Source organism: Notamacropus eugenii, chromosome 1 (genome assembly GCF_028372415.1).
Source record: "Notamacropus eugenii isolate mMacEug1 chromosome 1, mMacEug1.pri_v2, whole genome shotgun sequence".
Taxonomy (NCBI): Eukaryota; Metazoa; Chordata; class Mammalia; order Diprotodontia; family Macropodidae; genus Notamacropus; species Notamacropus eugenii.
Window position 1 is genome coordinate 142,507,326 of NC_092872.1, and position 14,290 is coordinate 142,521,615.

Sequence of the window (14,290 nt, forward strand, 5' to 3'; positions counted from 1 at the left end):
ACAGAGCTGTCAGCATGTTGGCATTAACTACTTTATAGACTGTTGATACAGATTTGATGATTGGAAGATATAACTTTTATATTTTTGTGGCTGAACTTGCTTCTCTAGATTGTTATCTTCATGAGGGTAAGGATTATCTATAATCAAAATTCTCTCAGCCTGAAAACACTCAGCTCTGTATTTTTTACCCTATGGGTATCAGTAAGTGTTTCCTGCTCCTGCTAGGCAGAAATAGGAAGACAGGAGAGAATGTGATAAAAATACCATATGGAACAGAGAGCTATGTCTCCTCCTTTCAACTTGACTACTTGTCTTATTCAATGTGAATAGGGGGAAGTTTGAAGCTTCTTCGTGACTGGTAAGAATAGTAATGAAAACAATGTAGTCAAGGTGATTTAAAAAAATACTGTTTAGCCAACAGCTGTCCCTGGGATCCTTATCTGAAGCAATGCTGTTTTATTTAGCTATGTCAGCAGGAAGATGTTTACTTTACTCTAAACCATTAGTTATTCTTTTACTTTAATTGCATCCAAGTTCTACCATTAGCGATATGCAGAGCTATAATAATTGCCATAGTGAAAGAATTCAAGAGCACAGTACATTGTCATTAGTGTATCTCATGAACTAGAAAAGTGTTCCAAGCTTCTAACAATAAGAGAAAACACCTACCCATATACTAGGCTATTCTAAATTACAACTGGAAGGTAAAATGCTGAGGAGAGTATAGAGAATTCATCTTATAGCTATGCTACAGAGCAGGAAGGGAAAGCCACATGCAGAAATCTATGGGGAAGAACAAACTGAAGAACACCTGGAAAATTTTTATAAGAGCAAAAATCTAGGAAAACCTGATTGTCCTTTGATTGAATATATTGTGTGACATCCTGGGCTCACAAAATTTGAGAAAAGAAAGGGATTTCATCAGCCATCTAATTCAATCCATAGACAAAAGGAATCTTTATTGGAAAAACCCTAATGAATTGTCCAGCTTCAACTTAAAGATGTCAAGGAAATGAAACTCACAACCTCTCAAGGGAGACATTTCCATTTTAGATAGTTCATTTCATTGGGGAATTTTCTTGATGTTTAATCTAAATTATCAACTTACTAAATTTTATCCTCCTTGTCAACTTCCAGCCATGGTTCCTGGTTTGGTCTTTTGCGGGAAAATGGAACAAGTTTATAATCCTTCCTCCCTGTGAAAGCCCTTCAAATACTTGATGATGGCTTCATGACCCTCTGGCGCTTTCTCTTTTCCAGGCTAAACATGCCCCGTTCTTTCAATTGATTCTCATATGCCATGGAATCAACACTCTAAAACATCTTGACTACCCTTTTCTGGACACAGTTTATCAATGCCCTTCTTAAACCCTGGTGCTTGGAACCAAACACAATACTCAAGATAAAAGATAATAGAGTACCTCTGTATTCCTACTAATTTTATTTCTTCCTACATCCCTAAATTATATAAACATTTCTGGAAGTCACTTTACTCTAACTCATATTAGCCTTGCAATCCTAAATTTTATTAAGGACAATGATTGTACGATTGTCCACATATACCTCCCATAAAATGGAAGCAGATAGCAGAATGAATTAAAAACCAGAGTCGTACAATATGTTGTTTCCAAGAAACACATTTGAAGCGTAGAGACACACAGAGTAAAGATAAGGGCTAGAACAGAATATTCCATGCTTCATCTGAAGCAAAAAAAACAACAAAACAAAGAAACAACAAGGGTAGCAATTACATCAGACAAAGTAAAAACCAAAATAAATCTAATTTACAAAGATAAGCATAGCAAAATAAATTCTATGTAAAATAAATGTAGGCAATAAAAAATACATGGGAGGCTACCTGCCAAGACAAACACAGGAACTATATAACACAATTGTAAAACACTTTTCACACAAATAAACTCAGATCTAAACAACTGGAAAAATATTAATTGCTTATGGGCTGAGCCCGCATAATAAAAATGACAATTCTACCTACATTAATCTATTTATTCAGTGCCATACAATCAAATCTCCTGCTTTATGACTGTAAAATTTATTCTTTGTGCTCAATAGCAACACTTTTCATTGATTCATTTATTTCATCTTGTTAGATTCAACCCAATGCACTAGTTTATCAATATCATTTTGGCTAATGTCTTTGTCATCCCAAGATCAATATCTCTCCCAGTTTTGTTTCATCTGATGAGCATGTTCTTTATATCTTTAATCAAAGTCATTGATAAAAATATTAAATAGCACAGGGCCACTTATAGATTATTAAGACATGCTAATGGAGAACTTAGACCACATTGACATTGAACCACTGATCACCACTCTTTGAGTCTGTACATAAATGACTAATTTTAAATCTAACTAGGTTACAATTGTAATCCACACCTTTCCATCTTCTCCACAAGCATAACAGGAAACAAATTTATCAAAAGTGGTGCTATAAACTAGGTTGAATATATTCACAAGATTGTACTCATATATACAAGTTTAGCAATCCTGTCAGAAAAAAGAAAGAAATTAGGTTAATTGCCATGATCTCTCTGATGGTATTTCAGCTCTTTGCAATCACTTTTCTACATGTTCACCAAATACTTCTTTAATAATTCATTCTAGATTTTCCCTAGGAAATGAAGTCCAGTTCAGTGGTCTATAGTTGGCCACCTGTGTTTCACTTGTTTGAAAACTATAACAACATTTGCCCTTTTCCAATCTTGTGGTACCTCTTCTGTCTTTGTATGATCTTTCAAATGCCACTGATAGTAGTTCAATAATTATAGCTACAAGTCTTTTCAGGAGCAAGGATGTAGGTTATCTATTCCAAGAGAATTGATCCAGGCACTTAGGCTTTCTCTTCCTATTTCCTTTCATATCTTTGATATGAACTCCATGTCAGTCATTTTTGTTCTGTCATTTCCAGTATAAAAATCACTTTAACACTATATGTCTCAAAATATAGCAAAGGTATAACTTCTCATTGTCCTCTGGTTCCCTTACCAACCTCAACTTCCTGAGTATTATCATCCCTGACATTATTTTTGTAGGGTAACTACTGAGGCTCAGTGGATAGAGTGTCAGGCCTGGAGTCAGGAAACATGAGTTCAAATCTGACCTTAGACACTAATTAGCTATGTGACCCTGGGCAAGTCATTTAACCTCAGTCTTCCTTAACCCACTGGAGAAGGAAATAGCTAACCAATATCTTTGCCAAGAAGATCCTCCATACAGGGTCACAATGAGTTGGACACAACTGAAAAACTGAACAACCAACTATTATATTCAATAGTGTTACATGGCCTTGCTTTTTTCTTCCATACCTATTTTTTTTTCAAATATAAATTTGTTGGTAATTTTCTTGTGCATCTATAATGGCTTTTTCAGATAAATCATCCCCCTTGTAACTTTTTCTTAGTGTTTTCAGAATAATTTTCTAGAGCATCTCCTGCACTAGTGTCCTCTACTATATTTCCTATGTATTCTTTGAAATATGATTTCCTAAAATTTAGAGTTTCAGTGAGATTATATCCAGATTTCCTGTCTTCTATCATAAATGCTAGGATAGAGTGGTCTTTTCCCTCAACATCTAGAACAAAATTTTCTCATGTAGGATTCCTCCACTTTCTTAAGGATGAAATTCTACAAAGACAAGTAATACTGTTATTAGATATTCTGTTTTGGCAGAGACATTCAGAAGATATCTGGATAAATTAAGTTGTTGTCTTCTTCTCCCCCTTCCCTATCATTACTATATCATATCTGTGTGTCATTTTCGTGATCTGATTCTAAAACTTCTTATCTATTTCTTATTTGTGACCAGGTAGTCTATAGCATGTTCAAATGACAAAATCATTTCTGTTTCTCTCTTTTGACTTTTACCAAAATTCTCCCTATCATGTTTCCTCCCTCTGGTTCCTGGATTTTCTCATATAAATATATGCTGTTAATTTACAGTGCTAACTCATGTCACCTTTTAACCTAACCTTTTTATTTGGAGTAAGTTATGTGTGTGTATGTATGTGTGTGCATATACACACACATCTATATCTATATCTATATATATGTATATGTATGCATATTTAATTTTATTATAAAATACAAATATAAACTTTATAACATACAAAATAGGTCAGTAAGTATGAGATTGACATTCTCACTGCTAAAGAGTAGAGCAGGTAAAAGCAGGAAATAACCTCTAATAAGGTACATCCTTTATTTAAAGGAAAAAGGATGGATCAAATGGAGGGGAAGGGAATTAATATTTGTATTTTTAAGATGGTATACTCATATTAATAGCATGGAACATTACTGTATAATAGGAAACTGATTTAAGAAACATAGGAAGGCTTATATGAAGTGATACAAAATAAAGAAAGCAGAAACAAGAATCCATTCAATGAAATGACTATATTATTGGAAATGAAAATAAGACTAAAACAGAGCTGAACTTAGGAGAAATGCAACGACCAATCCCAATTCCAAAGAACAAATCATGAGAAACTTTCCTCTCCCATTTGTAAAGCAGTGGAAGGTAGGGAGGTGGACAACAGTGGGACTTTGTAAATGCTGTTAGTTTCAATCACTGCCAACTGTGTTGGCTTTACTATTTTATTCCTTCTTTTTTTCCTAAAAATTCTTACGATAAAAAGCATTGGTAAAATTTGGTTTTGAAAGAAAAAAATGGGAGCTCTATGAATTTTGACAATCTTCAAGGTTGATGCCAATGACTAAAGCTGGACTAACTGCAATATTATAGAACTCCCCAGCACACAAATAGAATCAATGACTAGATCAGAAAAGGAAGGACTCTATCAGGTCTCATGTTAAAAAAGACATGGCCTATGAATATAAAAATAAATCCTCAATTTATTTCTTTGTAAAGTAAACATTTCATGTATATTACATTTTGAAATTAAAATATATTTTCTGATTAATACTAGACTTTACAAATATTTCTGCAATTTTAAAACATTCTTTTAAAAAAGCTGAAGTAACAAAAACTGAGAAACCAAGTCGAAAGTACCAATGCTAATTTAATGATGTTCAATATAGCTTTCAAAAAGGCATAAATGTCTCCATTCTGTAGCAACAGTGGCCATGGTGGAGAAAATGAAGGATATGTACTAGCTCGATGAGACTATCAGACCCTGTATCTCTATTTTTTCAAATTGTGGTTGGTCTGACACTATCAACTCATATCAGAATTTCATTAGAAAAGGGGCAATAGAGATGTGAGATTTCTCTCTTTTCCTTTGACTTCTCACTGAGCTTAAAACAAAAGACCCAAAATAATGTGCTGTACTCACGTCATTGCTTGATAAATAGATTCAATTCCATAACGCATTGCAAATTCATCTACTATTTCTTGGGATGCATCATCAAAGAAAACCTTCCAGGCTTCGTCTCCTTTGACTTCTGGGATTTTCACTCCACCATTAAATTTAACTTCAGTCAAGTAATGGAACAGGTTCTAAAGATAAGAGGGTTTTGTATTGTTCAGGGATTCCTCAATGGAGGCCAGGACTGTTTAAATATAACTCACAGTGAAATTCACTCATGTTATCTTTGCTTCTAAAGGTTTCTTACCAAGTACCTGGCTTCTAAGTCCTCTGGGGAAATAGCAATAGTTTAGCACATTCTTAATCCACCCCTTCATTTCCCTCAGAACCATTTTTGCTTTCAATTCTAACCATCCGCATGGACCTACTGACTCAAATGGTTTATTAAAAAAATATTTTTGATATCTATCTTCCCCGTAAGAAAAAACACATTCAGGAGTACAAGAAAGCTACTAGAGGTGAACTTCACTGTTGCTGAGAAATACTGACAAAGTATATATACTTCTGCATTACTGAGCACAAGCTGATTCACTGGTCTGACTTCCTTGGGCTCCAAGTCAATTACTGAGCCTAGGGGAACAATTTGGCCTTTATGACTATATTGATACAGAAGATAGTTATGTAAATACTGTACAGTGGTGGCAAAATAGTCCAGGCAAGGCTAAAATTAAGCATTCTTCACGCTTACTAATCACTCAGTCAAGGACTTCACTATATTCCAGAATACTCAGGGATTGTAGTGCAGACACAGAATGTGAATTGGAGACCACTATCTAAGATCATGTTGTCTTCTGGCTTTGGGACGAGCATGAAAGAATAGGAAATGTAATCTATATAAATGGTTCCATTTAGTCTGCCTCTTCCCTTCCTATACTGTGGTGCCAGAATTCCCTTTACATGCAAGTCAAAGTACCTTTGGGAACTTTAAAAAAAATGATTCAAATTTTTGGAATAGAAAGACAGCATGGTTTAGATAGAGGTTCTTTGCTTGGATCAGGGTGGGGTGGAAGAGGGTTCTATGAACTTTTCTCAAAATAGATTTTTGTAACTATATTTTAATATAATTGAGTTCCTATGTAATCATATGTATTTTGTTTTATGCATTTAAAAACATTATTCTGAGAAAGGGTCCACAGGTTTTACCAGACTGCCAAAGGGGTCTACGACAGAAAAAAAGTTAAGGTCCCCTTGACTAGGAGGACAAGAGCAATGGATTTTGAGGCAAGAAGATCTGGGTTTATATGTCTCAGATATATACACCCAGTATAACCTTAGAAAAATCACTTAATCTCTCTCTGAATGACAGTGTTCTCATCTGTAAAATGAAGATGATAACATTTCCCTATTAAGGTTGAAATAATATATATTAAATTAAATACCACTTTGCAAACCTCAAAGTACCATAGCAATATGCATTATTGATATTATTATTGTTGATTGTCACAAGTAGTAGGACTTGAAATCCAGGCTCCATTCCTAAGCAATTTTGTGAGCTACATCACTTAAATTCTGTGGAACAGCAAGAGATTAGTTTTAGACTAGTGAAAAAAAACTGTTGAATTTGGAGTCAAGGGAAAATACCTGGGTTAGAATCCTGCCTCTGGCATTTGCTGGCTGGGTGACCTTGGAGAACTTCTTTAATCCCTCTGGGTTCAAGGTCCTCATTTATAAAATAAGGTAGGTGGAGTAGACGACCTCTAAGTTCTAAATCTATGATCCTCTCTACCTCTCAAAGTCATTATCAAAGATAAAAGTCACAATTCTTTTGGATTTTTTAAATGTCTAGGAGGCCAGTAGCTGTGCACCTATGTAGAGATGCAAACATCTAGATAGGTGCTCCTATTCATCCTTGCCCCACACTACATTCACATACTGACTGAATGTTCCAATGTGTTCAAAAGAAGATTATTCCAACCATAGTCTTGCCCCTACCTGCAAAACACTTGGAAAAGAAGCCACTATATATACAAATGGGCCTCCTTTGAGAAACCAGTAAAATAGGTCAACCTCTCTTATATGTGGCAATCATTCCCCAATTAGAAGAAAAGAGTTGGAGTGAACACAAGAGCACAGTGCCTGGCATACAGAAAGTGCTTAATAAATGTTTAGTGACTGACTTAAACTTATGAGTCAATTCAGACTTTCAGAAGAGGAAAACAAAGTATATTTAAAGAATCTTTTCCATCAACTAGGATCCAAGTGAGAGGCACTATTTTGCTGTTAAATTTTGACATGAGTCATTAATAAATTTATGAACATTTTATTTTTCTAGCTCTGTAAAAGGTCTCCCAATTGACTTCTGAATTGCATCCAAACCATACATTTTGAATGTCAAGGCCTTTCATTTACTGGCTCCCCTCCCACCTAACATTAGTTATATCACTGTTATGTTCTTCCTTCAAAATACTACTCAAGAGTCACCACTTCCATGAAATCTTCCGAATATGTCAGTATGTTTTAAAATTTTTCAGTTTCATAATTTGTTTCATAAGAAATCACATGGTGAACAGAGGGCCAATCATATAGTCACAATGACTTGGTTCTCCCTCTGAAACTGACCTATGTGCCATTATGAGCAAATTGCTAACGTTCTAAGTATTTGAGTGTTCCAGGCAACTTTTCAACATCTTAAATGACAGAAGAACTGCTCATCTGCATTAGTGGAGGGAATGTCTACAACTGTAGTTCAATATACTCAATAAATTTCAGATTCTCTATAATCCCTTCCTCTTCTTAAAATTTTTTTAAAAAATGGTTCAGTAATAGTCTCTTATGTTAGTTAAATGTCTCATGATATTGCAGTCTCTCTAAGCAAAATTCTATGCCTAATCACTCATTTATTCATGCATCTAGGATTTATTAAGCACCTACTACATGGCAGTCACCATACTAGGCACAAGTGGTAGAGATACAAAAGAGATGGCTCTTGCCACCAGAGGGCTTATATTATGTTGGTAGAACTATTCATGCGCAAGTAAATAAAAAAGTCATTTAGAAAAGTGAGGGACACTCGGGCCTGAGCTGACCATCAAAGCTGGGATTAAGCTAATTCTTTCTTTATAGTTCCCAATAGCATTACCTACCATCATATTCTACACAATGAAGATGTGTAATAAACACAGTTGCCTGAAGATTCACATACGATGTCCAATTAGGATAGATTTATCTACACTTCATTATAGTCATTATCTGATTTACTTACCTCATGCAAACAAGTATACTGTATATGATATGGTGCAACTTTCTCCTCTCCTTTTATTTCAACATTGATTTTCAACCTAATGGCACCAGATACAGCTGATTTATCTGTCCGTTTCTCTGAAAAAAAGGAAAATAAACTGGTCAGTCATTTTATATACCATCATAATTCTATGTCAGAAGAGCACATAAGCTCAAAGTAAATAACAGATATTAAAAATGGATATTTCTAACTTCACCAGACATGTCCGTTGAGTTTAAGGTTTCTGCGTATTGTAGTACCATGATCTCTAATATCCCCTTCAATTTCTAAATACTTCTAAAAATGAATATTTTTCAATTCAGATCAGGCTCTACATCCTCTCAGAGAGACTCATCATGCAGGATAAGGTGAGTTAATAGGTAATGAATTTATTTTTTTATCCACACAATTGAAGAATATCATCTGCTAGGGTGTGGAGAAGTGACTGGAGGTATTCATCACAAAGGAAATCACAGGTGCTTTAATCACTGAAGTAATGCTATCATTAATACAAGTTAACCTACGTTTATTTAACAACACCAGGCAGGCATTTCTACAGATACAGATATATTTATCATGTTTAGGTTTCTTGACAAAGGTGAAAATTTGAATTGGAAAGGAAGTCATCTATACTAATGGGGCCAATGAAGGTAAGACTTTTAATGTTTATGGACAGAACAGAAGCTTCATTTTACTCTAAAGCTTCAACAAATAAAATGAATGACTGGGACTCTCTCTCTCTCTCTCTCTCTCTCTCTCTCTCTCTCTCTCTCTCTCTCTCTCTCTCTCTCTCTCTGTCTATCTTATCTGTCTCTGTCTGTCTTTCTGTCTCTCTCTGTTTCTCCCTGTCTCTGTCTCTCTCTTTCTGTCTCTCTGTCTCTCTTTGCCTCTGTCTCTGTCTGTGTCTCTGTGTGTCTCTCTCTCTTCCCTCCCCTGCCCTGTTTGAAGGTACTTGGAAGATAGGCACTTAAATAGAAGCTTTTAGAATTGAAGTTCAAATGAGAGGCAGAGGGGAGATCAAGAAAAGCAAAGAGAATGGCTAATATACATAGTTAATAACTGTCCACCAATAAATGAACTTCCAAAGCATCTTTGTCAGGGAACAGAATTTGCTTCAAATATACAGCCTAGGCTTACAAAGAAGACAAGCAGATTAAAATTGCAGAATTCTGTAATGTTCAATTTAATCAAACAAATTATCAATTACATTCACAGATTTAAAAGTGAAAGGGAACTAGCAGTCATTCAGATTAAATCCCACATTTTACACAAGTGGAAATAAAGGTTCAGAGAGGTTAAACTAATTTGCTAGATGTCATACAGCTAGCAGGTTGGAAGAAAAGATACTGAAAGTGGGCTCTCAGATTCTAGATTCAGCATTCCTTCTAAAACATCGTAACATTTCCAAAAATTGCCTTCGGCTTTTTTACCTTAATTAACAGAAGTGGCCACTTATAGGCTTCTCTCTGTCTCTCTCTGTCTCTGTCTCTGTCTCTCTCTGTCTCTGTCTGTCTCCCTCTCCCTCCCTCCCTCCCTCTCTCTCTCTCTCTCTCTCTCTCTCTCTCTCTGTTCCTCCCTCCTTCCCTCTCTCTCTCTTTTTCTCTCTCCCTCCCTCCCTTTCTCCCTCTCTTTCTCTCTCTCTCTCCCCCCTCTCTCTTTCTCTCCTCCCCCATACATACATACTCACCACTCATGCCTTTATCTGAATGCGAATTCTAGTAGCATAAGTGAAAGGAGGGATACAAGCAAAATTATGATAGCTTTACCACAAATTAGAAAATATGTGCAAAAAAGGGAAATGACAAAGAGTCAATGGTAGGATGTTTTCTTCACTTTCTTTCTCCACCTGTGCCTAACTTTAAACATATTTCCTGTTATATATCCCAAATGGAGCAAATTATGAATTCCCTGAAGGGATAGTGCACATTATAATTCATAGTATTTAAGTTACAATCACGTGACATAATATAACTGATTCCAGCAATGGAAACATACAGTGCAGATTTGAATAATATGACCATTTCTGGTGGAGTTATTATTGGCACTAATTGGGACCTAGTTATAATAATGAGAAGCATTATGGTATGGTAAAGAAAGAACTGCTTTAGGAGTCAAATCTTGCCTTGTTAAATATCCAGTGATCCTGAGCAATTTACTTAACCTTAAGACAACAAGTAGCCAAGAAGCTTCTGAAATTCATAAGTGGAGGGAGTCCCCAATGATCTGTCTTGAGATCCTGCATAATTCTTCCCACCTATTTTTATTACTTTGAATTTTTAAAAGGGAACTACACTTCACTGACACTACCCTTTAGGTGTGTCAATAGTATGAAAGATATTGATTGCTGAAAAGAAAACCTTTTATTTTACTTTTTCTTCAGCCTAGGTCTGAAGTCCCTTCTGGGAATTTTGAAACAAACAAACAAAAAAATCAAACAACTTGAGATATATCAGTCACTAGATTCTCCTCTCAGAGCCTCAGGTATGTTTTCATAATTCTTTGATTTCAATCATCATCATTTCAATCTCCTTTCTACCCATCCCACCTCCCACCTTTTCTAAAAGTAAATTCTATTTTTGGAAGCACTGACTTTTAAAAAATTTTGTTTGTGTATTTTTTGGGACTTCTATTCAGTATAGTGGCATGGATGCCAAATTAAAAGAATACAGATTAAGAATGAAGTATTTACATGGATTCAGTGTTTCAAAGAATTTTATCTATTGTATTATTAATAATAACAGTGTTATTACTGATGATAAGTGACATTTATAACACTTTGAGGTTTTCAAAGCACTTGATAAATATTTTTTCACATTATCCTTACAGCAAATCCAGTTAAATAGGAGGAAACTGAGGCAGAGGTTTAGTGAGGTAGTGAGCTAGTGTCAGAGTCTGGATTTGAACTCAGGTCTTCTGGGATTCAGAATTTATTCTCTCTGCCATCTAGTCAAAAATCTCTTCTTTTAAAAAAGAAATAACTCATAAGAACATTAAGAAAGAAGGGTAGAAAGGTGAGTATGTCAGTGAGGAAATAAAAGCTTCCTCTGCTGTAACACTTTGTAATCTCCAGTTATAGAACAAAATTCTGGTTATGAGAATCTATTGTTATTAACAGCATTCAGGCTCTTCAGCAAAGGTCTACATATCTGTAGTTTATTCTGTATATGAATAATTAATGAAATACCAAATTGAGGAAGCCTCCATTCTAAATCACAGCCATGCTGGAATGCATTTAAAGACAGTCAAGCATTTTTCACATAGAAAAATATTCTAAGTACAGTTTGACCTCAGAGACTCAGATTTCAGTAATTCCAAATAATTGGACATTGCTTGAGCTGAAATTTACTCTTGTTTAGCAAACTAGTCTTTGGAGTACAAAGCAAATTAATAGTATTTTTTTTTTTGAAGTTAGAAAACAAAGGGCATTCTAGAGAAAGGGGGAAAAAACTTGTCAAGTGACCACAGGCATTTTGAAAGGGTCTATTTACATACAAAGAAATATTTTAAAGCATTTTTAAAAACTATTCTTTTTGAAACATATTCTTTAAAGTAGGTATCCTGAAGATTTTTGCTAGGTGACTTAGTTCAAACCTGGTTTGAACTAAGTCATGCTTGAAACTTATAAAATCACCTTCTTTCTAATATAGAAGATGCTCATTCATTCCAATGGCTTTCCTTTAAATTTGTCAAGTGTGAAATTATTGCCAGCATGAAATTTTTCAAGAAGAAAAAACATCTTTTCATTTGACATAACTGTATTTACAGACTAATAAATGTATTTTAGGACATAGTTATTTCTTTTTGGACAATAATTCACTGAGGACTAACAGAGCAGTATAATTAAAATAAACAAATGCTTTGGCTAAATAAAACTTTCTAGGATCAGTACATTAAAAGGAGATCTGGTGAATGAAATGTTCTTTAACAGTTGTGTGGAACAGTAAACCAGCTTTTTGCATAGACATCACCTCTAAATTTTGCCAGAGGTCAAAGGCACATTTGTTTCCTTAATTTTTGCTTAACAGGTGACCGAATTTTTCTTCAGGGGTGGGAGAGTGAGTGGACCTTCTAAGGAATTCCTACTAAGGAATATCCTCTACCAATATAGATAGGCAGAGACACCCTGACATTGTAGAAAGCTGATCTAAAAGTTAAAGAGATCTAGAGAAATCCTGTCTCTGAAACATATTGGCTCTATGACGAGGCAAGATGCTTGACCTGTCAGGGTCCCAAGTATTTCTCTAAGATTATAAACTACAGAGAAACTAAAAATACTATAAATTAAATCATCATCTGACATCATCATCATCATCATCAGCATTTATATAGGGATTTAAGGTTTCCAAGCTCTTTAGAAAGATCATCTTGTTTTATCTTTATGATAACTCTGGGAAGTAGATCTTATCATCATCCCCATTTCATAAATGAAGAAACAGATGTAGGCTAAGTGACTTGCCTGTGGTCACAGCTAGTGAGTTCAACCTGGAATTCAGATCTTTCTGACTCCAGGTCCCATCACTCTATCCATTTGGACCACTTAAGGTTTTGCTAAGTACTTGACATACATTATCTCATTAAAGTCTCACAACAACCGTAAGAAGTAGATACTGCAGTTATTTTTATCCTAGATAAGGAAACTGAAACTCATGGATGTTAACTGATTTACCCATGGTCACAAAGTTTTTACAGGTAAGTGGCAAGATTCATGCCTAAGTCTCTCTGAATTCACATACAGAACTCTAGCTTCCAGAAGTCCTTGCCCCTCAAATGTCTTTATCACTAGTCAGGACTAGGATTTGAAATATATTAGACCTCTTTCTGATGCCCAAAGTATGGTTATCCTCAAACGTACAAAAATTTATTCCGTGATATATAAGTAAAAATAAGGATCCAAAATACATTTTTAAAAAAGTGATACCAATTTCCATTTGGGGAACCACAATCAAATAAGTCCCAAACTGCAAAAGCACTTTTTTGGATGTTTGTTTTCCTGGGATTTGGAACACATCTTTGCCAATGCATTTTAGTTCTTGGAGGTATTTTTTAAATGACATAATTATTTTACACTTGCCTTGAGATACAGTTTGGCATCGTGAATAGAGGGTCGACTTTAGAGCCTATAAGGCCAGTTTCTATATCATGTTCTGTAGAAAGCCTTTCCTGGACTTCCACAGCTACTAAATTTTGTATGTACCTATATACATGTCTCGTCTACTAGAATGTTAGTCCCTTGAGGACAGGTATTTTTTTGCCTTTTATTGTATCCTTTTTGGTTGGCATAGTGCTCCGCCCACAGAAAGTACTTATGTATGTTTGTTGATTGATACTAGCAGTGTGATGAAAGGCAAATCACTTAACCTCTCAGGGCCTTAGAGAGATAGCCAATACTATAAACTACAGATGTACATAACTGAAAAAAGTTGTCTGCCTAGAAGGTTCCTTATATTAATGAAATCACAGATCCTAGGACAATACCAATGGTTTTTATTACATATGAAATGTAAATCTTTCTTTGAATTACAACCCCATTTCTCTTTCCTCTGAATGTGCATTCTAGGGAAGTAAACATCTTTACTTTCCAGTTAAATTACATTGCTTTGTCCCCAAGCTTAGTCTACAATTTAAAATTCAAGAGCAGTTGACATTAGGAGACATCACACAGTTGTACACATATGGAAATTTTGGTACATAACTCAAATTAGGGGCCCTTATGTAATTTATTCAT

The 14,290-nt window shown here is 35.0% G+C and overlaps 1 protein-coding gene across 2 annotated transcripts in view; it reads right to left on the bottom strand.

Moving 5' to 3' along the window:
* The window catches only part of UNC13C (unc-13 homolog C), a 769,865-nt gene that overhangs the window by 357,250 nt on the left and 398,325 nt on the right, over positions 1–14,290 (bottom strand). For both annotated transcript variants that reach the window (XM_072616138.1, XM_072616137.1), the window contains 2 exons: positions 8,548–8,663; positions 5,313–5,476 (listed from right to left, as the gene is read on the bottom strand). In XM_072616138.1, coding sequence (XP_072472239.1) covers positions 5,313–5,476; positions 8,548–8,663 — 280 coding nt within the window. The remainder of the gene's footprint in view (positions 1–5,312; positions 5,477–8,547; positions 8,664–14,290) is intronic.